Source organism: Solea solea, chromosome 1 (assembly GCF_958295425.1).
Source record: "Solea solea chromosome 1, fSolSol10.1, whole genome shotgun sequence".
Taxonomy (NCBI): domain Eukaryota; kingdom Metazoa; phylum Chordata; class Actinopteri; order Pleuronectiformes; family Soleidae; genus Solea; species Solea solea.
In genome coordinates this window covers 1,186,140-1,210,858 of record NC_081134.1, presented here as the reverse complement: position 1 = coordinate 1,210,858, position 24,719 = coordinate 1,186,140, and the positions used below count along the sequence as shown (strand labels likewise).

Genomic DNA, 24,719 nt, shown 5'->3' with positions numbered 1-24,719 from the left:
AGACAGTTCACCCCGCTCCCCTCCAGGAGGCGTTACAGGTCTCTCCACACCTGAACCAGCAGGTTCAGAGGAATAATAATTCAGTCAAATCATTTTTATATAAATTGGTTCTCATATGGTGGAAATCAGAAATACTGTTCTTCTGTAGATACCAGAGTATGTGAGTGGAGCTGAGATATTTTATGTAGAAAATGAACTGACTAACAAAAAAATTAATTAATTACCACAATTGGAGTCACCTTATCGCATTAATTTGGCTATACCGTTGTCTAAAGTATATAATGTAATTGTCTGTGACTCTCTGTTAAAACTTGTTTTATGTGTTACACTCTCACAACACACCTGTCAAACAAGTCATTGGAACATGATATAGCGCCACCTCCTGACTGTAACACACCTCTTCTGTCTCAAATTCATAAGAGTGAATTACGTCTGCAAATAACATGGAATATTATTTTCCTTATCAATTAATTTGTCCATTATTGACATAATATATGAGATGTTTGATCCATAAAATGTACGTAAAAATCCCAACATATTTAATCATCAACATTTAAGAGGATGAAACCAGAGAAACATATTAATAGGTTATCGAAAGAGAAAGAACACAGTAGGCATGTGATAGAATGAGGGACTATGGGAAATAGGGCAGCTGAGATTCTTTCAGCTCAGCTGGTTGTGAAATGAGACAAATTCCTCAGTATCTCTCCTGTGTCAACTTTGCAATTGTGTGATAATCACCGGATGGCCGCACACAACTCTGCCACCAACCCTCCTCCTCCTCCTCCTCCTCCTCCTCCTACCCCTTCAAGAATGTGATGGCCTTAACGCAGACACCAGTTTACTGATGAGTGTGCCCTGTGAGGAGGAGTAGGAGGAGGAGGAAGAGGAGGGGCTCGCTCCTCACGTCGGACAGGGGCTTTGCCAAAAATGAAGCAATGGTAAAGACAAAAAAAAAGAAAAAGCCCTGAATTTGAGCCACTGGTTAGAATGTGTGACTATGTGTGAAAATTCCCATTATTTTGCATGTGTTTACGTGCATGTGTGTGCGCGTGCTTATGTGTGTGTGTGTGTGTGTAGTGCGCAATCTTGTTATTACTAGAAAGCCTTTACTCAGCACAATGGTTCTTTGATTATGTCAACAAACCTGACACAGGCGGCTTCATGCACCACAGCCTGACACAAATCAGTCTGACAACATAAGCACAGTACACACTGAGGGGAGACTAAGAGACTAATTATAGTGGCATCATTGTATCGGTGTGTAATACATTAATTATTCTATATTTAGGTGATGTTTCAGACACTTTTAAAACTTACACTATATATATATAGATATATATAGATCTATATATATATATAGATCTATATCTATATATAGATATAGATCTATATTTATATATATAGATTTATATGTTTTATTTTGATGAGCACTTTGAGTGGCACTTTCTTCACACTGTCTGAGGCACTTGTAGGACGCATATTTTGAATTGGAGCGGGTTTTTAAGGTTTTAGTTTGAACCTCCCCACCCACGTCTGATGTATTTCAATAAAACAGCACTATTACATAACAAACTCTTACTGCTGTCACATAAAAAAGAGTCAGTGGACCTGAACTGTTCACAGCTTTTCCCACATTCACACAGAGAAAGGGGCCTCACCTGCTGCACCAAAGAAAAGCTGCAGAAATGCAGTGTGGTGACCAATGCACACAGCAGAAACCCAACTTTCTCTCTCCTCAAGAAGAATGTGTCTCTCCACAGCAGCCTCACCTCACATGGGAGAGAGAGAGGGAGAGAGAGGGAGAGAGAGAGGGGGAGAGAGAGAGGGGGGGAGGGAGAGAGAGAGGGGGGAGCCTGTCCTGCAACCCCAAGCTGTTTGTGAAGCTCTGTTTGTAATTCTGGCGAGCAGTTTCCTCTCCATGCATGGTGATGCATTACAAACAGACTGTAATACCACCAATCAGGAACCCTCAGACTAGCATCTGTTATTTCAAGCAAATCCTGATGTTGTTGCAGTGTAACAGGCGCTCACTGTAAAAAATCAGGGGTTGTTATAATTCATTCTTAATCATCTGACCTACAATCTGAAATTTCCATAAGGTTGCAGAGTTTTGGAACGACTGTAGAAATGATATTTTAACTAGATCACGGCACCATTATATCGTATATATACACATTTATATATTATAAAAAAGTAGTTGTTTAGTGTGGTTGTATGAGATGCACTGACTGCACTGTGTGCATCCGCCTGCAACAAGAGCCTGCTTCAAACTGCACTGCTCTGTCATTAACTGAAGCCTAACCTAATCAATCTGTGCCTTCTTAAGTCTTCAGTATCTTCAGGAATATGTGCACGTTGTTATCTCACCATGAGACAGCAGACTGAATAGATACTTAAGTTTGTGCAAAGTTAACACACACACACACACACACACACACAGTCCAAAAAGAAAATCAGAGTTTGAAGCTTGCAAGGAAACAGGAGCTCGGCTCTACTGCTGCTGCCAAGTTTTTGTCACTAAATTTTACTGAAGAATTTCAAACATAAAAGCGACAAAATAAGACATTTGAACTTAGTGACGCAGACGGCAACACATCTCCAACACCTTTGTAGACTTCAGACTGGTTCTGAGCACAGGAGGTGCACACAGCACGGCCAGCGCTCACTGTGCATCACACAACTATCACTTTAACTCCAAACAGAAAGGCCGCGGTTCAACTGGGATTCATGTTAAGAACCTTATTGTTCTGCAGTACTGCGTGGTGGTGCAGTGGGAGTTGTCAGAAATGACATAATATTATCATATATGAATAATAATAATAATAATAATAATGAACCCCGGGCTCAACAGCTTTGATTCTCTGAAGAGAAGCTGAAGTTCTACACTGGACACTGAAATGTGCTCTCATGAGTTGTGGTCAGACACAGACTGAAAGACACTGCTCTCCCTCACGCTGGCTTAGTCAAAGGACCCACAGAGAGGGTGGAGGTTTGGCACCAGCGTTGTCCTGGCACATTTACATGCACAAAGCCTTTTGAGATGCTTTTAAACACAAATGCACTGACTGCAGCGGAGCTCAGTGAGAAACTGCCACTGGAAAAGAAAAGAGACTCGGTGGATCAGCTGTAGTTTCTCGGCCTGAGGTTTGTCCTGACCACACAAACATTGGTGCTCAGAGAAAAAAAGAAAAGAAACATAACTGTGGTGTACTGACACACCCAGACCATTTTTAGCTGTTCAAGCATTTCATTGTATTTGATAAAGAATGGTTTAACATCACCAGCTTTACTGTGAAAAGCAGCTGAGTCTTTCTTCAACCTGCTTTATTTTTTATTTATTTGTTCCTCTATCAACTGTTCAGCACCAGAGAATGAGAAACCTGATACTTGTCCGTTAATAATAAGGTAACAAGCATCAACTAGAGCGTCCCTGCTGTTCTTGCTGCATATGTCGTCGGGTGCAGGACTTGTGTTGGTAAAGGAGTAACAATTGGGTGGGTATTTAGACAAAAGGGTATTTTGGTGGAGTCACCCTTTACTCATAAGCCCCTCCCACTCCCTGTCCCCCCTCCCCCTTCCAAAAATCTGTTTCTAACACCTGCATTATAAAATCTGAAAACGTGGATTGAATGTTTAAACCTTGAAGTATTTAGATAAAGTTACTAGTAGTTTTTACTTTATCATTTTCGACATTTATGATTCAGTTTTGTTTCAAATAAAGGATCTTGCCAACATTACTGTGGCTGTATTTACATGAGAGGATTTATAATAATAATAATAATAATAATAAAAAATAAACAATCAAATGTTTTTATATCCACATGTTAATAACCTGAGATGTACACTTACACATAATATACGCCCATCATAAGTCAAACTTGAGCATAGTATTTCAGTTTTCATCAGTTCAGCATGTAAAGGCAGTATTATTATATGAACATTTAATAACAATAACTGAAGTAACAGTAAATGTTATAATCTCAGTATCATCATGAAAGTTTCATTGTTTCCTCGTCATCGTTGCAGCACTCTGATTCACTTGAAATGCTAAATGTAAACACAAGCTAAGTATAAACACACATTGTAGAAAAGTGAGTGAAATTCCGGACGTTACGTTTGTGAGGTGGGATTCGAACTTGCGACATTGGAGCTTTGCTCCAAATAATGCAAAAATCCTCTACAGCTATCGGCGGCTGGCTAAATGCTGCCCGAGCCGCAGTGTAATCCAAACCCACAGAGGTTCCAGTCAGACCGAGAAAAACCTGCTTAGACACATAATAAAACGACATATATATGGTATTGTGCACTGGTACTCAGCACAGTTGTGATTATTGAGTTTAAGCGCTGTGGAAATACAATGTTGAGATGGAGAAATTAATCCCTGCACTAATGACCTTAAAGTTCTGGGGGCGGGATCTAAAAAAAAAATGCAGGAAACAAAAGTTTGTTTGTAAGCATCGCTGTTCAGATAGAAGGAGACCCAACCCACAAAAACCCACTCATTAAGCAGTTTCACTGCTGTGAGCGCTGTGGTTTTTAAGCTCCACATCGAACCAGACTTTACTGCTCATGAGAGGAGCTTCCTGACAGAAAGTCCTTGTTCTGCCAGTTCTGAATGGAGTGTGGATTTAGTTGTAATGTCACCAGGTCGGTCTCTCACAGGCAGACTACAGGAACTGGGTTAGTATTCACTCCCACATGCAGACACGTGAGTGTTCCTGAACCACACACAGAGGGGTTTAAAGGCTGAGGCAGTCACACACTTGACCGTTCACGTCACAGTCCTGCCATTCAAACAACTTTTAGCTTTACAGGTTCTTTTTGAACCTGAGTCACAACACAAAAGAATAATGTCCTCGTCTGACAGAGGAAACTATAAAAACTATAACACTAAACCCCTCCTTTGTACAATAACTTTGAACTTGCTATAACTACCCTCCCCAGAAGGATATAAAAGGTGAGATACTGTATATATTATATACAGTATCTTCTATACAGGCAGCAACATTTGACAAAGTAAACGCATGAGGAAGAATATTCAAAATAAAACAGGAAAAAGGAAAACAGGAAACCAGAAATACAACAAAAACAGAACAAACTCAAAGTGCTCTGGATAATCCAGGAGTTGTGACAAGAACATCTGTATTTTTAAAAGTCAATTTAATTCAATTTATTTATCACACAATATCGTTTAAATATTGTAATAAAGCCGTGCTCGTGTTTGCATCTCTTCAGAGGAGTGGGAACAAGAGCTGAAAGGTTTTCACCTGAAAGAGGACGATATAATGTCACCAGCACCTCATCTCTCTCCCTTTCTCACAACAGCATGGGAACAATGTGTGAGGAGGAGGAGGAGGAGGAAGAGGAAACACCAGCGCTTTCACTTCCCCTTGTAACGCGGACATGACAGTGAAAACAAAGACAGAAAAGAGAAAAGTGTTTCCTTCTTACCTGTGCAGGTGCAGACTGGCATCTCAGTTTCTGAAGACAGAAAAAGGAAAACATGTCATTGAGGAATATTCAGCTGATGTTTTCAATATGAAAAGCTGTGGATTCGTCTGGATTCAGATGATTGTGTAGAAGAGTGTCTGACATCAGGTAACAGGTAGGAAGGTAACGTTCATATTGGGCCGTGCCTGGGTTAACCAATAGAGAAGAGTGCTAGCAAGCTAATGATAGCTACAATTTAAAAGGGGGAGGAGTCTGGGACAACAAGCCTCTCGCTTATTAGATAAGAGAGTAAATGTGGTGTTTGACCACAGAGGCAGAAGATACAGCGACTTTTATCCCACTGACCGTGAGGTCACTGAGACCTCGAGGGAGTAATGTTAGCATCAGGCTCAGGTTCTGTTTCTGTCCATTACATTTCACACGAGCAAAGGATTTAGTGTTTGAGCCATTACAGGACACACGTTCAAATACTTGGACATGAATAATGTATATATTGGACGACATAACAAGACTTTTTTCATTTTTCAAACGTTTTTATTTTCATGTAGAAAATCAAGGTCCATGAAGGTACCAAATATGGTAGCTAATGCTAACATGATGCTATGCTATGTGAATGTGACACTTCCATGTCCATGAGTAAGATGTGTGTAATAATGTCATCTCCAGCTGTTTTCAAACGAATTGTAAGGATCAGATACTGAACTGTGTCATGATTTATCTCTTATTTTCACCCGTAGATGGACGAGATCTTCAAAACTGTCCGATAACAAACTAGCACACTGACCCAAGTTAGTGTTTTCACAGTGCAACTATATTCTACTTAGAAATAGAATCATTGATCTGTCTATGTAAACATGCACACACCCACACCATAGCTTCCTGTTTTCATCTGTGTTGCTATGGTAACCAATAAGACCCACCACATGGCTACAGGCACATGATACATTCTTAGACACGCTGGGATATTTAGTTCCTGAGTCAGCCCTCTGTGATGATACAGGTCGACCAACAGTGGCTTTGTAAAAGAAAGAATAACGATCATTTCAAGCGTAAAAATGCCACTCGCAGATTTCTCCTCCTCCTCGATAATATTCATGACAATATTCAAAAGAATCAAAGCTGAATGTTTTATCAATGCACAGAATAGTGTGATATTGAGCCAACATTACTGAGACAACAAAGGTGGGAAGAAGACTGTAGACACTGCTCATGTGGAGCATGCTGACACCTGATGTTCTACATTATAAAAAAAGAGAAGAGAAAATAGATGAACTTCAGTTTACTGAAGAACACAATCCTTTTTGATTCTCACTCAACAATCGCTTAAGTACACACGTGTGTGTGTGTGTGTGTGTGTGTTGCCTGTGCGCAGACAGACAGACAGACAGCCATGACCTGAGAGAGAGTACAGATGAGCCTGCAGGCAGATTAAAGGCATGACTTTGCCTGTCGCTGCAGTCGGTGGTGCAAACACAACAACATGGACCAGGTCCAAGCACATTTTTCACCCGGAGGATCCAGCTTTTTTCTTGACACACCCTCGTCTCATTTAGCTTAATAATGGTTTTAGTTCAAGTCAGTGTGAGTCATGACAGATGAGCTTGATGCACTTCACCATTCATGTCAAGACGACAACATTTAAAGCCTCATACATCCTGCAACAGGATACATTTATCTTCTCCACTGCAGCGTCAATAAAATGTAGGATTATATATAACTGTGATTGCACCTGGAGTGTGTTTTTTACTTTTAATATTAGCATTTAGTAAATAAATGTGGTAATGATGAAATGAACACATGAAATGAACACATAGTAACTGCAAACTGGGCCCCTTCACAAACAACCAACCTGAGCCAACATGGCTGCCAGTGGATACGCAAGAAAAAAGGTATTTTAGCCACTGAAAAGAGAAGCGAAGGATTAGGGAGACGTTTGCTTGAATGAAAGTCTACAGGAAAATGTGCTTCTTCTTCTTCTCACTTCATTTATAAAGTCAGTAAGTTAATAGTCTCATTCACTAGGTTAGGCTCTTTTTCAATAGAACATGATGTTCCCATGTAGATGAAATATGATGTAAAACGTGTCACATGTGATTGGACTCCAGTGTAATACTCTACAAAAGATATGTACTGTATGTTTTACATGTCACATGTGCAGGAGGAATACTCTGACATATGAGCCATGTCGTCATGACAACAGACACAGAGTAAGTGTCTGGAGTTCACCACAGTGTTGCAGACTCAGGTTATGATGTCACAGTGTTAGGGTTTAACCTCAGAACAGGTTTGTCATGTACAGCGAGCATGCTCACAACTAATGATTTTAATCTGTAAGACGATGCTGACAATGAGGGAATCTGCTCTTTGTTCACTACACATGTCACTCAGCTAGAATTCATATAAAACTGTCTGTCAGCTGAGACACAAACACGCGCTCTTCCCTAATCTATTTATTTATTTTCATTGTGGTAACCAGCGAAACACAAAAAGGACACAATGATAACAGTATTCTTACAAGCCTAAATGAACAATGCACTTAACGTCTTAAGAAGTGTTAATAAATGTCTGTGACTCCTCTGAGCTGAAAATAAAACACTGGAAAGACGGGAAAATGAGCACATGAATGGAATGAACCTGTTTTGCTCACTGACTTCTCATATGTGTGCTTTGGCCAAACTTTGTGTACTTGTGTGTAATATGAAATGTGGCCCTGGAGGCCCCACAGTAATCTTCTCTACACAGGAGACTGCAACAACAAAGAAAGCAGCAACATGCAGACCATACTCCAGGTCATCAAAGTGTACACGCAACACACGGAAAAGAAAAGAAAAGAAAAGAAAAGCAATTTCAATGTAGGGTCCCTGAGGTCCCTTTAGCCCGGGGCCTCCCAAAGCCTTTGAAACGCTCCTGCCATTGAGTCAGTGTGTGTAACTTCTATAGTAACATTTCACAGGGAGAGAAAGATCCGGTCTCACCTGGTACCACCTGAGCAGAACCCAGCAGAGCAGGTACGCCGCCAGGCTGAACTTGGCGCTCCGGTATCTCTCCGGCAGACAGGTGAGATACATGAGCAGCTCAGACTGGACTCCGCTGCCCGGCTCCTCTCCATCTCTGCGGCCGGAGCCGCGCTGCTGCTCCTCCTCCTCCTCCTCCGCAGAGCCTCTGCTCCTGGCCGGGCTCTCCATCAGTGTCCGTGGCTCGGATGGAAGTTTTCCGCACAGCTTTAAAAACAGTAGTTTTTAGAGAGCGCTGAGCTGCAGAAGTGTGTGGTGCCCCGAAACTCTCTCATAGTGTCCGCTCCATAACTCTGTTACACGCCACTGCAGCACCGCTGACACTTCACTGACACGCGGGAACACTTCCACGGAGAATGCTCTTCCTATTCCTAATGAAGAGTTCACCCAGAGAGAAAGTCCTCTGACACAGAAGCACTTTACTAACAGTGCTGTCTGACAGCGCCCCCATGTGGCAGAATCTTTATTTCAATCAAATCAAATACCATTCTGTCTTAATAATTATAGTAGTAAAGGGTTATTCCATCCAATAACCACTTCGGCCAACTTATAATAAGGTTTAATAGGCTATAAAACGGTTATATGGTAAATGGTCTTTTCTATTCCTGATGAGTTTTTGGCAGTTTTTCACCCATTCACACCCATTCACACCCATTCACTCACACCTTCATAGTTACAAAATGTGTTTTGTCATCTTCTTATGTGATTAATTCTATATTTCATATATATAGAAGCGACACTTGTTACAAAATAGACCATTTTCATTTTAGTTTTGATCATTAAAAAAACAAGCCAAGCTCATTTTGAAAAGTTAACCATTTCCAAAATGGAAACAATCAGATTGCCCAAAAAGAGGATATAAGAAACTCTTATAACCTCTGTGTGTACGTTTTAACATAGTAATGTAATTATAAAACTTAACACCGTTCACACGCTGCCAGCACGGCCTTCAGGAGCAACATCAGGAGCAAGGACACATCCGGTATGGACGAGCAGAGACAGGAATCAAACCCACAACCTCCCAGTTGAATGACAACAAGTTAGTGCTGAATGCACTTCAATCACAGACCATGTTGTTTTCAAATGACCAGCAGCGTCCATCTCACCGTCCTACGTTGTCAACTGTTCATGGGGTTGAAATTGAAATTCTCTCTTTTTTAGAAATAAATCATGTTGTTCATTCAACATGTGATCACTTTGTGGTGCTTTGTGGTGCTTTGTGTTTTATTACTGGTGCATCTATGGTGTGCATCACTGTACATCATCTGTAGACTCTCTCACTGGCTGACTTTTATTTTAGTCAAAACTGAAGTTCAGATTTTCTGCCCCGTCGACCTGGAACCATGTGCAGAAGGAGTTGAAATGAACACATCTCGTAGCTCTGGGGGAATTCAAGACAATTATAAAAGACACTTGTAATCATGTGATGGTACTTTACCTGAGTCTTGTGTGTTTGATGTAACCATTCTGCGTTTGTGTTGCCGTCTTGATCATGTCACTCTTGGAAAAGAGGTTTTAAATCTCATATTGTTTTAATCTCTCCTTTCAGACTGAATGAAAACAGTAAAGGTTATTTCAAATATTTAAAACTGGAGATTATATAACTTTACAAAACAACACAATACAAGTTTGCTCGGTCCAGAATGGAGCAATTAAGACACTTTTTGATTCTTCTATGAACATTAGATTTATTCAGGCACCGCAGCAGACAGACCTACAGTACATGCCTTCATCCACAGGGGGGAGCTGTGGAGACTTTGGTCCAGAGAAACTTTGAGCGGCAGCGGCATCAGGTATGTGCAGCAGCATCTGCTCATTAACTAGAGTTTTAAAATCAACTACACATTTAGGCAACAGTGTAATTGTGTGAATGAATATGACACACACACACTCAAGCTTTCTTTCTTTCTTTCTTTCTTTCTTTCTTAGCTTAGCTAAAGTAAGCTAATGTAGCTGCTAAATACTGGAGTTGCTGTTGAAGTAACTTTGTTAGTTCTGTCTTTTTTCTTCTTTTTTTGGATAAACTTTATTTCAAACATTCCACCCACATTTACATTCTAACCTTTAGCACTAAATTAGAAGAAATACTAAAAGAGAACAAATATAAACTAAGTAACAAGTGATAACAAAGGTTTAAGGACTTTTGTCTTTGATGTTTTTGTATGTCAGTACACAAACTCATGTACAGGCTGTTATTCTTGTTTGAGAATGTACATTTATGTATTTATGTGATCAGATAGATGGTAAAACATGCATCATTGTTCTTCTTCCTGTGATTACATTTCTATAGTAAAGAGTAAAGTCAGGGTTGTTGCACTGTGACTTTCTATTGTCGCTCACAGTGAAGTGATTTTTATGGAAATAAAAGCAGAGGAAGAAAATTCAGTGACTGATTCCAGATCCATGAATTTGTTCTCTCTTGTCTCTGTCCTCTGAATATAATAATATCATTTCATTTATGATGCAGGTGGATTCTATTCAAGGAATAACAAACCATAGGGTGCACATGTGACTCATAAACCAAGACATTTTAGTTAGCCAACCTTTTGTCACCACCTTTACTTAAGTATTTTTAAATTAATGTTTGTATTTAGCTGTTTTTAACATATTCACTTTCAATTGGAATCTCTGTCGTACTCTTTTGTCATGTCTGATACTGAATGTTTTAAAGTACTTTATAATTCATTCATAATTAAGCTCACACACAGTCTGACATGACACCAGAGGACAGGAACTGATTCATCTCCGGAAGGTTTTCACTGTTTTATGATCAAAATCTAACATCAATCTGTCTCCCCTGAAAAAAGAAAAGCATTTAAAAGAAACACACAAACACACATGTAAGAAAGACTGTATAATTATATTTTAAATAATAAAATGATTATAAATGATATATTAAAAATAACTGTGTGTGTTTCGTCACAGATTCTTCTGCCTGATCATGGATGAGTACGTTCAGCTCTGCTCTTCATTTGGGTAAGATTAAAAATGTTCAAACATTGCAGCAGAATTTCAGCTAATTAAAAAAAAATAGTTGTGGAAAATTCTTTATGGACACTTGTTACATTTCAATTATTAATTATTATTATATAACAGATGTGGCCAAATCCTTTTGTCCATATAGTGCATAATATATATATGTATTGTTACTGAATTATTGCCCAGCTGTAATTTTCTACATATTTAAACTAAAAGTATATTATCTTTTAAGAAAATATAAGATTAATATCCAGAGTGCATCACTGGAGATCCATAAAATAACATGCAGCTTGTATCAGCATGTAAGAGAAAGTAAAAGAGCCTAAAAAGACTGCACTAAATAACCAGAGGCTCCTCCAATTCTCTCGTGCAACTTAAAACTAATAAATGTTGTTAAACGTCAAAGATCTTTGTGCTCAGCAAGTTCAGACAACTTACAACATTTTAAATCTACATATTTATTGCAGATTATGCCGTATTTACCTCACTGATGTAGATAATATATGAAAGAGTTTGGATGCAAATCAATTGGTGCAAACAAGTAACAAGAGATAAATATGTTGATGTAAAAAATATAAAATTGATACAACTTTAAGACTTCAAGTGCACACAGGTGAGACATTGCACGTTCCCTTGTAACGGCATTAATTCAGTGTTGTCATTCGGGTAAAAGCTGTCAGGACTTTTTTATTAATACTAATCTATTGTCACATGTTGAATTAAAAAGTTACACCCTGAGAAGAAGAACCATTTCACTAAGCCTGATGTTCCATCCCTCAGACTCCCCGTGTGGATAGCATCACTGATCCACAGGGCCCGGCGTCTCAGGAGTGACCCTGCCCGCAGGAAGAGGGTCTACAGACTCATACGGAGTACACTGGTCAGTGCTCACGGAAACACATCACATTCACTATATGGACAAAAGTATTGACTTCAGGTGTTTCAATCAGGCTTTGGATCAGGCTCCTTGTCTCCAATAAAGGACGATCTTAACGCTTCAGCATACCAAGACATTCTGGACAATGCAATGAGTCGTCAACTACTTTGATAATCAATTCATCTGTTTGAAGCTTTTTTCATGATTAGAGTGAATCATGATTTCTGATTGTTTCAGCTTCTTAAATGTGAATGTTTTCTTTGCTCCATGTAAAAAGAATTCATTAAAAGTGAATAATTTTGGTTTGCAGACAAAACAAGACATTTGAGAACATCATCATTTCCAGGTCTGACACTGATCAACATTTTTTAACGTTTTCTGACGTTTTATGGACCAAACGATTACTCGATTTATCGAGAAAATAATGGACAGATTCATCGACTAGGAAAATAATCGTTAGTTGCAGCTCTACTCAGATATAAGAGTATTTCTATTGTTTTTCAAAAAAACAATAGAATATATATATATATACATACACATATATATGTATATATATTTATATATATACATATATATATATATATACATACATATATATACAAGGATCGAGTCCAGGCGCGATGAAGTGCAACTTGGCAACTTTTGGCCAAACACAATGTCAAAGGTCATTATCAGTTCTAAGAAGAGATGTGATTGTGTTGTGAAGAAGAAGAGGCCACAGTTAAGGAGCCACAACGGCAGGAATCATCATAACCTCTCAGGAATTATTGTTTGAGCTTTTCAAATCTTTTCTGTGTCTCCTCACTTTTACTCCAGATGTTCCACAAGCTCGGGGTGAAGGAGGGAAGTGTGCGTCAGCCCACTTATGTTTACCCGGGGGAGGTGAAACTGTTGATCCGCTCAGTCTTTCCACGGCATGTGTGCGACTTCCCTGACCCCTCCCATGATCGGGTGAGACTCCGCCCTGTTTGCAGCTCATTAGCTTTGGCTCCGCTTCAGCAAAACAAGGGGAATCTACTCAAGTCCAGATGTGACAGTCGAGCAGAAATGGGATCAATCAATGAAACTGTGGATGGGACGATATATGACCTCATCACACATCATGTGACCGACTGTGTCATGACAGGAACTTGGGAACACACAGCAAATACCTCATCCTCACTTAAAAAAACGATCCTTTAATTGATGAAATGATTGAGAAACTAATTGAAAATGAAAATACTAAATAATAATTGTTATTACAACCAATATTTACTTTTTTGGTTCATTCACTTTAGTTCACTTGTAGTAACAGCTCATCATAATGCTATGCATCCTTGCACACAACTTACTGTATGCTAGTGATCTTCAGCTTTCACAAACTTGATAAATGCTGTATTATATATTAAATATTATTATATTTTACACAACACTCTGACACTCAGAGAATGCAAAGCTCTACCGAGTCTGACCCGCGGTGTCAGTACAGTCTGCAAGGTTTTCACTCGCTCATCTTCTACCGCTGTATCCTCCACACGCGGGTTGTGGGGGGGCACTGGCGTCAGTCTCAGCTGAGATAGGGCAAAAGGCAGGGTACACACCCTGGAGAGGTCGCCAGTCCATCACGGCTGCATATAGAGACAAACAACCATTCACTCTCACTCCTATAGTCAATTTAGAGAAAAGCCCCACACAGAACATGCAAAAAGGCAAGATGCAAACCACTGCACCAACTGTGCGGCCACAAGGTTTTCATTTGTGATCAGATTTCTGAATCTGATCACAAATGAAATGTAATGATTTCTTCCATCACCCAACATTTCATCCAAATTGAATTTTTGCTGCTAAAAAACAAAAAAGTAAACGACACAGTAGACACAGCTGTAACAGCTGTTTACAATGTAATGTCGGGCTGCAACAAATTATATTGATTAATAAATGAAACATCAGCTAGTCTGATAATCAGTTTGAGCATTTAGAATGTTTTAGAAACGTTTTTTTACTAATAATTAAAACAATCTTTGTGAATATTTTCAGGTTTCAAACTGAAACTGGTTCATTTTGGTTTGTGGACAAAATAAGACATTTGAGAACATCATCATTTAGGTTTAGAAAACACGGATCAACATTTAGTGGATTAAAGAAAATGAACTTCAGTTGCAGCCCTAAAGTAATGGTGTGTGTGTGTGTTGCAGGTGGTGTATGTTACTACAGAGGATCTGCACAAAGTTATGATCTAAAGAATACTTCTCTTTATTCCTTTGAAAAGTTATTGCACTGATAACGTACAGTTGTGTATGTCGCTTTATTATTGCCGTGTGAAGTGTGTTATCAGCTGTGTTACAGTGTTTGTTATTAACAGTTGTGTAAAAAATAACATGTTCTGTCTTCTGTATGTTTATCAGGGTGGAATGTGTAATATATGACATCATCAGTGAGCTTAAAGTAATGTTGGAATAATTAAAACCACCTTGGTCACATGTGTCTATGTGTCAGTGTTTCCCTTTTTTAAGCGTCTATTGATGGTGAAACAACATGAAAACACAATGAAACAAAGGGAAAGACTCACTAAGTTTACAGTCGTGTCAGAACGGTTACGATGCAACACGGTCATTTCATGAGTCATGAAAACTATATTTCTTAGTTTGACAAAATAAACAAAGTCAGATGCTGGTCTTCAGTAGAGCATAAGTATAATAAAACAAAAGAAAAACATGACATGAGATGTCATTTTTATTTAGAAAAAAAAATAAATGCATATACTAGGGAACATCTGACTGGTATAATCTAATTTTAATAAATTTTTGTAACTTTTAATGAATGAGAGCCGATGTCAATAATGTGTATTACATTTGGTAGAACAGTGTCCTCTTCCCAAATGATCCATTTATATTAATACATTCAAGAAACTGGGAGAAAAACACCATATTTTAGATAAATGTATTTCTTGGAGCTTCATGAGAGAGGGAAATTAAATACTAATGTATTGATTCATGTGCTGGGTTATAATAATTATATTATAATCTCCTATCTGTGCCAGACACAAGCCTTTTTAACACTAAAATCAGTAGAGACAATAAAATGTGATATAAGCAGAAAACCTCACGTCAACTTTTTGGCACAGTCATAAACTGTTGTTTACTACTTTATTACAGTTACGGAGTTGTTCTCTTACAGGATGTGAAAATCAAGTGTAAAAAAAACAATATCTTTTATGTTTGTACTATTGAGTGTTCATTTTTATTTTCATCATATGAACACATGAACATTCTGATTCTGGTAGAAGTAACACATTCTGTATCTTTCCACTCAAACTCACTCTTTAACTTGTGTTTGTTGAGGACGAACGTGCCGTCACAATATTTCAACATTTGCCATGTTGAACCAAAGGTGAACGTAACAATGACTTCAACACAAGAGTTCAGGAGTAAAAAGATGGATTTTCAAACCTACCTCGAAACATTCAAAGGCTTGAAAAGCTTCGTCGTTCTATACATGTCACGTGCATGTTCCTGTCGCACCTTTATAAACTCAATAAATAATCCGTTTCAAGTCTTCCATTAATCTGATGTTTCATGTTGTTTTGGTGGTTGCGTGCCTCTGCTGACTCTCAGTAGGGTTTGCCTCCGAAGGCATCGAGCATGTCCTGTCTCTCTGCAGCAGTGGGCATATCAGGTTTCACTCCCTGTCGCCTCCTCTCCAGCATCACATTGTGCTAAACAAACACAAACAAATCAAACAAAACCAAAACGCTCAGTTAGGAGGTCCTTCACTTAGATATGCAGCACTTAAGTTATTCATTTTCTGTTCATACTACAGACAAACTATTCCATTTTAATGCAGTTAAACCAATGACTGGATCGATTTATATTGTGTTAGTGAACTAATCCTACAGCAAATACCATGCTGGTCTGATGATCACTCAAATCTGCGTAACTACAGTGTCACTGTTCACTCAGTCACTCAAACAGTGTATCTATGTGCAGCGCTTCCCTCCATCACTGAACTCGTAACGCCACAGTAACATCACTTAAGGTGCAGTGCAGAGTAAAGCCAGTGGGTGGCAGCAGAGGTCTTTTAACATGATGCCAGGCTCATGTCAAACACTTACATGCTTTCTCTGTTAAAGGTTCATTCATGGTTGAATTCAGGGACTTTTCAAGGACATTCAAGGACCAATTCCCTCAAATCCAAGAAGCAAAGTTTAAGATGGTAAAACAGAGATCTTGGAATTTGCATTTCAAACCCAAACTAAAAACTTATTTACCACACAGCACTGTTAAATGTTATGGTCTTTTATTATTATATCTTATTCTATTTTAATGTAAGGTGACTTTGACCGTGTCAAATAAAATGTTTTATTATTATTATTTGTCAGGCATCACGTCATTTCATTGTGGCGGGAGAAATTCATTTAAATATCGGCTGAACTTCTTTCTTGCACAAAATTCAAGCACTTTCAATGACCAATCAATGACGTTTCTTTAAAGTGTGATTGTTTGAGATATTGACCCATGGTCAGCATGGACTGTGACGCGTGTGTTCCCAGTGATACGAAGCAGCCTGAGACATAGAAGCTTGCTCTCAGTGAAAACAAAGACGCCAAGAGGCGTAATAAAAAATCAACATCGGTTTATGAGATTTTAAGAATATGTCTGCTGCTTTATCTCATATATGATACGAGGGTTTTTGACTGGAAACCAGCGTTCACTTCCTAACACCAAAGTGCCTCATCTGGTAAAACTGTGTCAGGGCAAATATCAATCAAAACAATATCAAACTCTTTATTTAAAGATCACATTTGAACAGGGGATAGAAGCAGACTTACCCAGTATTTCCTACAGTTCTTATATTTCAGGAAATAGGCTGAACACATGTCCTTATTATAGTTACTCGCATCCAAACACTTAAAGGAGGCATCACTTTCCTGCAAAGCAGAGAAGCAGGATTAGAAATGTAGACACACAGAACGTCAGACACAAAACAGAATTTCAAGTGTCCATTAGCTTACTTGGATGCATGGGTTACCGTCCTGATACCGAAGCTTTTTTTGATTTCTATCCATCTGCATCTGTGTGCACATGGACAATATGCTATAAAAATGCTAACATTTCTCATATGTAGAGTCCAGCTCTAAGTGTCTGTGTTTGTGTGTTTGCATTTGAAAATCTGAACACTAACAGTGCATGGCAATGTTGGATTCTGAGTTTGCCCTCAATGTATTTTTATAAACTAAATAAAGAATTACTGATCATCAGATAAAATGAGACTTCATTTACATTTGTGATGTTGCATTAATAGTGGTATGTCTAATATCAACTGTCAAACATTGCTACTGTTCTCTAAGAACTACAAATGGGTTATTTTGTGATTCCTGTGTTTGAAATCCTTTGTTCAGATTAATCTCAGTGACAGTAATTTAACCAAACGGGCACCACAGTAAACAGTAAACAATCGGCTTTTGTCCCTGGGAATGGGAATGCATTTACTCAATGAACTTTGGTGTGGGAGAGTGAGGGGTTTCAAAAATAGTCTGGCTGGCTGTCTAACAATGAGATCAGACATATTTTAAATTACTGTAGGCATAAGCAGGCATGATCTTTGTGTGTTTGTATGTATGTCCTTGATGATTCCAAAAGTTTCTATGTCAGTTTATCCAAGATGAAACTATCCATTTTTATTTATATATATATATATATATATATATATATATATATATATATATATATATATACACACATATACATATACGTATATGTATATATATATAAATAAATAAATAAATAAATAGATACACATATATATATATATATATAAATAAATAAATAAATAAATAAATAAATAGATACACACACACACACACACTCATAAAACCAATGTGACACCACAACATTATAACGTTATATTTGGTGATAATACAAAAACTTCTGTCATGAATATAATGACCAAAATAATTCTGATGAATTTTAAAAACACATTTTAAGTGAATAGAACAAGTATCTTAAAGCTGCAGTGTGTAACATTTGATGTTGCTCATGTTGATTTTATGCATCAGTTCGGCTCTGTCAAAGCAATACTATCAGACCTGACTGAGGGAGCATTTGTGTGTATACAGCAGCAGCACAGGAGGCAGGCAGGGCAAGAAGCAAATCAAAACAGTCAATACTGCTGAAAGGACCAGGTTTTTCAAGCAGTAGAATTCATTTCATTTAGAATTCACACTCCAACCTGTTTGTGGTCATCCTGATTTTCTAGCTTGACCTGACATTAAATGAATCACTTCCTGTGTGCAGCTTGAGATCATCACTCAACTGAAAAACATAGAGAGGGCGCAGCTGACATAATATGTCATTTAACATAATATGACAGACATTTGTTTATATTTAAATATTGCACACTTGATTATTAAATGAATGGATGCATTAAGATCACTATAAATCATGAGGTCTTGGAATTGCTGGACAGAGACAGGCTCCCCCTGGTGGCACTTTGAACTACCTCACTAGGACTGTAAATGGGCAAGCACTTTAAAGTTGTTGTTCATATTAAAAAGAATACTTTTCCCCCATTAATACAATAACTGCTTATCATCGCATAGAATTGAATTGAATTTAGAGCTGAAACGATAAATCGATTATTAATCGATTACTAAATTAAATCGACAACTATTTTGCTAATCGATTAATCGGTTTGAAGCTTTTTTCATGATTAAAACCAGATTTCCGATTGTTTAAGCTTCTTAAATGTGAATATTTTCTTCATTTCTTTGCTCTGGATAACAAAGAAATCATTAAAAGTCATAAAAGTTTGGTAGACAAAACAAGACATTTGAGAACATCATAATTCCCAGGTTTGAAGAACATTTTTTAAGGTTTTACGATAATTTATGGACCAAACGATTAATCGAAAAAATAATCGTTAGTTGCAGCTCTAATTGAATTGGTTTAAACGATAATATAGCATTTTGATTATACAGAGTTCATGTAGGAGGCAAACATGAGTGTAGTGCACTAACATGTGCCCTTGTTTTGATGCACAAGGACACATTACACACAACACTTGACCATATAGCACTTACATGTTTGACCTTCGCTGTTATTACAAACCCTCTGAACTCCTCGCAGAGATAAACAAGACTATGGAAGGAATGAATGAATGAATGAAGCCACACAGACTTACCTACTTTTACTCCAGGCTAATGAAGAGTGAATGATTCTGGCTGCTGTTCTCGCCACTGACGGTTATCCCGTTTATTGACAAGCTAATATAATATAATGACAAGCTAACAAGCTAACAAACGACGGTGACATGTGAAGCTTTGCTGTGGAATGCTAGCACGACTGTGCCACGGACAGCTAGCAACACAGCGTTAGGCAACTAGCTGCTAACTACTGAAGCTACACGAGCTATTAGCATGTAGCCACCTCGTCATGCTCGAGACGAGTTCCACTCGGTTTCAACAGCGCACCAGGAAAATCAGCCACTCCGTCACCGACGACTGACAGCTCCGCCAGCCAATAGGAACCTCTGAAAGTTGACACGGTAGACTGACAGGCCGCGGAGCCAATAGGATTCGTCGGCTGACATGATGCTCTTCCTATCGTCAAAAAGCGGACTACCCCGAGTTTAAACGATTGACAGTGCATCCAGCAAGTCCAAAAATTGAGTTTTATTGAAAAGGACTGTAAGTGACACTGAAGTCAAAGTGGCAGCGGCTTGCGCAAATCGAAAAACACGCCTGGGCGGGACTTGTGTGTGGGCGTGGCCAAAACCTAGTGCGGTTGCATCGCAGCGCATACACAATGGCTGCTCGAAAGAGGGGAAAGCAAACAATTTTCAGGCCCGTCGCGTCTTGCAAAAAATATGAGAAAAAAATTATTAAAAATTCGGAAAATAGTTGAAAGTGAAGAAAAACTCAACAGAAAGGATGTTAAAGCGTCCGGGGTAAGTTTCATGTAAATTAAGTACACGGTTACACAGTTCTTGAATTAAAATATCGGGGTTATTTAAATTATGAGAGAGGGGTGAGCTGGGGAAAAAAGTTTGTGTTAATCAGTACCCAGTTTGGGACTACAGAGAAAACCAAGGGAGGTGCATGTATTGAAGGAAAAAAATAAAAATAAATTATGTCACTGGTAATATTAGTGTCACGGCGAATGTCCACGAACACTAAAGAGCCCGCGGATCGGCGGAGTGCAGCAAAGTTGAGTGAAGTTGAACGCAGCCTCCACACTTAGTTTATTTGTTTGAATATAATAACAGCAGCAGTGCGGTGGTCAGCGACAGCACCGCGGCGGCTCACATGCTCACACAACATGTCATTTATGTGCGTTTATTTTGTCAGGATATTTGATGTTTTCATTTGTTCGGCGCGTCACGGGCTGCACACCTCATACACACGGTGTCACCACGTCCTTATCGATCCCAGCATCTCTCACAAAAACTAGTAACATAGTGACATGCTGTCATGCTCTTTCACTGCTCCTCCACAGGCTGCTGCTGCTGCTGCTGCTGCTGCTGCTGTTGTTGTGTTGTTGTGTTGTGTTGTGTTGTGTTATCGATCACTTATTGATCCCAGTGTCGTACAGTGACTCCCAAACAAACAAGACACTGCTGCGTAAATAAAGTAGCAACATGGAGGTAGAAGTTGACGCAAAGTAATGAGACTGCGGTGTTTGCCTTTGCAGCAAACGCACACACTAAGTCACAGTTTATGTTATTGAGTGTGAGGCAGGTTGCACTGTGCACGTTAAAGGAATTGCTCATTACACGGTGTGTGTGTCTGTGTGTGTGTGTGTGTGTGTCCTGTACCTGTCCTGGCTGTTGTGGTGTGACTGTGGACTGGAGGTTGACTGATGTGGGATTTTCTATGGTTGTTGATCCAAGAAAAGTGTTATTATGTGGCAAACAGTGGAATTGCAAGTGCTGCCCATTTGTGTGACCGTTCACGCTCTCACATTTATAACAGGATAAAAACATAGAGAGTGATGTAATGAGACAGGATACTGGAGATCCTGCACGTACAACAAGTAGTAAGTAATAATGTTGTTCACAGAATGGAGTAATCGGTATTATGTAGTGTGGGCTTTCAGTTGACCTGTGGTGCCAACCTGAGGGCATCAGGTCAAACACATGACATGCTGGGTGCATGGAATAACCTTAGAAGATGGATTTGGAACTTTGTGGGCAGTGGGAGCTGGCAGAATCAGTGCAGCTCATGCACGGCCCATATCTGATGCTGATTGTTTTGATTGTTTCTCCAATTTTTTAACCTCTCCATCTGATAAAAATGTAAGTTTAATAATAACAAATTATACTATTGTCTCTATTCAAACCGAGTTTGTGTGTGACACTGCAGTGCTCTTATATATTTTAAATGAAAGTGACGTATAAAGCTGACATTACATACATCAAACAGGTCAGCCAAAAAAAACCTTTGTCAAATAGTATGAAAAAAACGACTTTGTAGCATTTGTCAAGTTTCTGAGAACACAAATGTTTAAACTTGTAATAATACATAGATGATTTAAAAAATAATAGTTTGATAGCAGTTATTAAAAGATGGCAAAAATTGGCGCTGAGTGCGTCATGGACTGTTTCACACTGAGTTGTTAATGGTCTCAGTCACATGAGACAGTTCATTTTCTACAGGCAGAATGATTGTTTTATTGAAGTTCCTCTGAAGCTCTGTTGTCCTCCTGCTTATCATGGTTTGAATATCTGGTCTGAAGCTGTTTCAGCCGTGATTTCACTGTATTTACAGTACGATGCTGTTGTTCTGTGTTACATGTGTTCTGAACTGGAACTAATACCGATTTCAGCAACAGCGACAACACTGGTATCACATTTTAACTTTAAAATTTTCAACAAAAACAATTTAAATTTTTAAAACTGTATTTAATCAATGAAAGAATGTATGTATTTAATTAATTCCACTGTGCAGATAAAACATAAATGTGACCAATTTGAATCTCTGTACCAGATTATTGTTCATAGGTGATTCACATCTGCAGCCTCTGGTCAGATCAGACTAAACTAAACTGTGACAGAGGTGACAAACATATAAAGTTCAATTTGAACACAGGACATACAATATAATAATAATTATTAATATAATACACAACACAAATGTGTGCTTGTCAGAATTCAAATCAAAACTTAAGTGTAAAAATCTGTGAGTACAGATTTGGTTTAAAAGTTGTTTTTTTAAAAGTGATAAAATATAGAATAAATGTGTTTTGGTAATGTCAAAATGAAATATGTATTAGTGATGATAATAAGATAAATTATTCATTACAATTTTCATTTTTGTAAATCAGTCAGCCTTTATCAGTGCAGGCATTTATAGTCATTTAGTCGAAAAGTGGTAGAAAGTGGATGCATGAAATCAGTGCAGACACCAACACTTGATTCCATTTAATTATTAAAATGACCCCAGTTTTTCAAATGAATTGTGATGGATACATTTTTCACACAACTGATTTTTCATCTGAATCTAATCTGAGCAGCTCAAACATCTTTCTCTAGCACTATTTTTGTTGCTTTTATTTCAGTCAATATTTCTTTCAAAATGTGTTTAATTTTGGACAAGAACTAAAATTTGAATGATTTCTTTGTCACATCATTAACAGGAGTCAACAAGACTAATACTATTATACTTTGACTTCACAAGACAGATTATTCAGCCTGTGGAAGCTGCTTATGTCTCAGACTGACTTTGTTTCGCGTTAACAGAATTTGTTTTGCTGCTGTAAATACACACACACACATTACACATGTTCATAAAATAACAATAATAACCAATAATATGTACGTAAAAAAACATGGGGTGTCTGTTGTAGTTTTAAAGGCCTGCACAGAACATGATGAATATCATTACCCAAGAAAATGAAAACTGTTTGCATATTAATTTAGTAAGTAAGTAAGTTAAGCTTTATTTGTATTGCACCTTTAAAAACAGCAATTTAGTAAAAGTGCTTTTACATACATAATAAAAATACACAGAAAGGAAGAAAGCAGTGAGATGAAAGGATAAACACTGGTTAACAGTCTAGATAAAAAGAGATAAAAAGATAAAAAAAAGACGGCACCACATAAAAGCAAGTCTATAAAAATGAGTTTTAAGAAGAGATTTAAAAGATGACACTGAGTTCACAAGCTTTATCTCAAACAACAGTTTTTAAAAGCAAAAGAAAGTCAAAAGCATCAGAAAGGTGATGCAGATAAATGTATAAAACATCAAACTTGCTCAGATTAGATTCTTTTTAAAAGAAAAAAAAATCAATATTATCAGTTGTAAATGAACTAACAGATTAAATTAACCTCCAACTATTTAGATAATCTTTTCAGGGGGATTTTAATGAAATAAAATGCTCCTAAACAAGTAAATCCATTATTCAAGAAAACGAGATTAAGCTTTAGTTTTAGCTAGAGAGAAATGACATCACGTTTTAAAACAATCATTTTATTTAACCCCAATTTTATTAGAGAGTCACATTTGAGATGAGTTTCTCTTTTGTAAATAATCATGTGACAGTAGAACGATGTAGTGGTGACATGATTCTGTCATAGACGTTCATGATTAATTAAAGACACGTGACTCCTGGTGCAGCTGGTTGATCTCATCACAATGTTTTTGATTCCATTTCTTTAACGAAACTGAACTTTTTGTGTCGGTTTTGTGTCGGATTCTACGCTAGAATCTGTGGTCTTTAAAGGGATAGCTCGGGTTTTTAGTGTGTGTTGTTGAGCACACTCGGGTTGAGACACAGAAGCCCGCTGGCATTTAAAACATCATCACCAGCGAGACACACAAAGACAAAACAGATTTCAGCCGCAAAGCTCACCCAATAAAATCTAAAAGCTGGCACAATTTTTATTAGCAGCCATGTTTTCAATGAGAGTGAGTGTCTGTGTCTCAGGTTGGTTCTCGGCACAGAGGATGAGAACCACACGATTTCAATGTCTTGATACATTTACATGATACAACAGAGACAGTGCTTGAATGATGATGATGATGATGATGATGGTGATGATCGTGTCCGACCTCTTTCACGTTGTTCTCCCTGTCACCTGAAGGCAGCAGGTACAGCATATTGGGGTTGGCAGTTTGAACCCCAGCTTCTTTTAGCCTGACCAAGTGTCCTTGGTTACGACGCTTGGTCATAGATCCGACCACATGTGAGTGTGGATGCCATTTGAGATTATGGGCCTGGAAAGGGTGTGGTCACCTTCTACTTCCATAAGGCGTGACCAGTGGACTTAGATGAAAATGCAATTGTTTGGACCTGCAACCAATCAGAGCAGGATCTGGATGACGTACGCAAAGCGGCGGAAAATGTGTCAACAAACGTGCTGGATGTAGTTTTATAGGAGCAACGTGTTAAACCCGCCTCTATAACTCCAGGGGCTTGTGA

At 38.3% G+C, this 24,719-nt stretch overlaps 3 protein-coding genes across 5 annotated transcripts in view; 1 reads left to right on the top strand and 2 right to left on the bottom strand.

The window, feature by feature from the left end:
- The window catches only part of arhgef4 (Rho guanine nucleotide exchange factor (GEF) 4), an 83,811-nt gene extending 75,005 nt beyond the window's left edge, over positions 1-8,806 (bottom strand). The window contains exons 1-2 of one of the 2 annotated variants that reach the window (XM_058629859.1): positions 8,430-8,806; positions 5,455-5,484 (exon numbers count right to left, since the gene is read on the bottom strand). In XM_058629859.1, the coding sequence (XP_058485842.1) occupies positions 5,455-5,484; positions 8,430-8,639 (240 nt within the window). In that variant the 5' untranslated portion in view covers positions 8,640-8,806. The remainder of the gene's footprint in view (positions 1-5,454; positions 5,485-8,429) is intronic. The other variant, XM_058629866.1, reaches the window with a different exon arrangement.
- Positions 8,807-15,719: 6,913 nt separating this feature from the next.
- On the bottom strand, positions 15,720-19,790 carry chchd7 (coiled-coil-helix-coiled-coil-helix domain containing 7). Of its 2 annotated transcripts, none has more exons than XM_058630761.1 (4): positions 19,483-19,790; positions 17,315-17,374; positions 17,132-17,230; positions 15,720-16,018 (listed from the first exon to the last, which is right to left on the bottom strand). In XM_058630761.1, exons 2-4 carry the CDS (start codon positions 17,372-17,374, stop codon positions 15,914-15,916), a joined length of 264 nt encoding a protein of 87 aa, XP_058486744.1. In that variant the 5' UTR covers positions 19,483-19,790; the 3' UTR covers positions 15,720-15,913. The 2 variants fall into 2 exon arrangements, with proteins under 2 accessions (XP_058486744.1, XP_058486755.1); XM_058630772.1 differs by having other exon boundaries at positions 19,487-19,790.
- Positions 19,791-19,876: 86 nt separating this feature from the next.
- Positions 19,877-24,719, top strand: part of plag1 (pleiomorphic adenoma gene 1) — a 9,392-nt gene continuing 4,549 nt past the window's right edge. The window contains exon 1 of the mRNA XM_058630748.1: positions 19,877-20,247. The gene's annotated coding sequence lies outside the window, so the exon portion shown is untranslated. The remainder of the gene's footprint in view (positions 20,248-24,719) is intronic.

Excerpts from the sequence above, each read along its gene's own strand:
- chchd7 (XM_058630761.1), bottom strand. The coding sequence starts at position 17,374 with ATGCAGATGGATAGAAATCAAAAAAAGCTTCGGTATCAGGACGGTAAC. Across the intron at positions 17,231-17,314 it reads ACGGTAACCCATGCATCCAA|GAAAGTGATGCCTCCTTTAA; the intron begins GTAAGCTAATGG and ends TCTGCTTTGCAG. Across the intron at positions 16,019-17,131 it reads AGAACTGTAGGAAATACTGG|CACAATGTGATGCTGGAGAG; the intron begins GTAAGTCTGCTT and ends GTGTTTGTTTAG.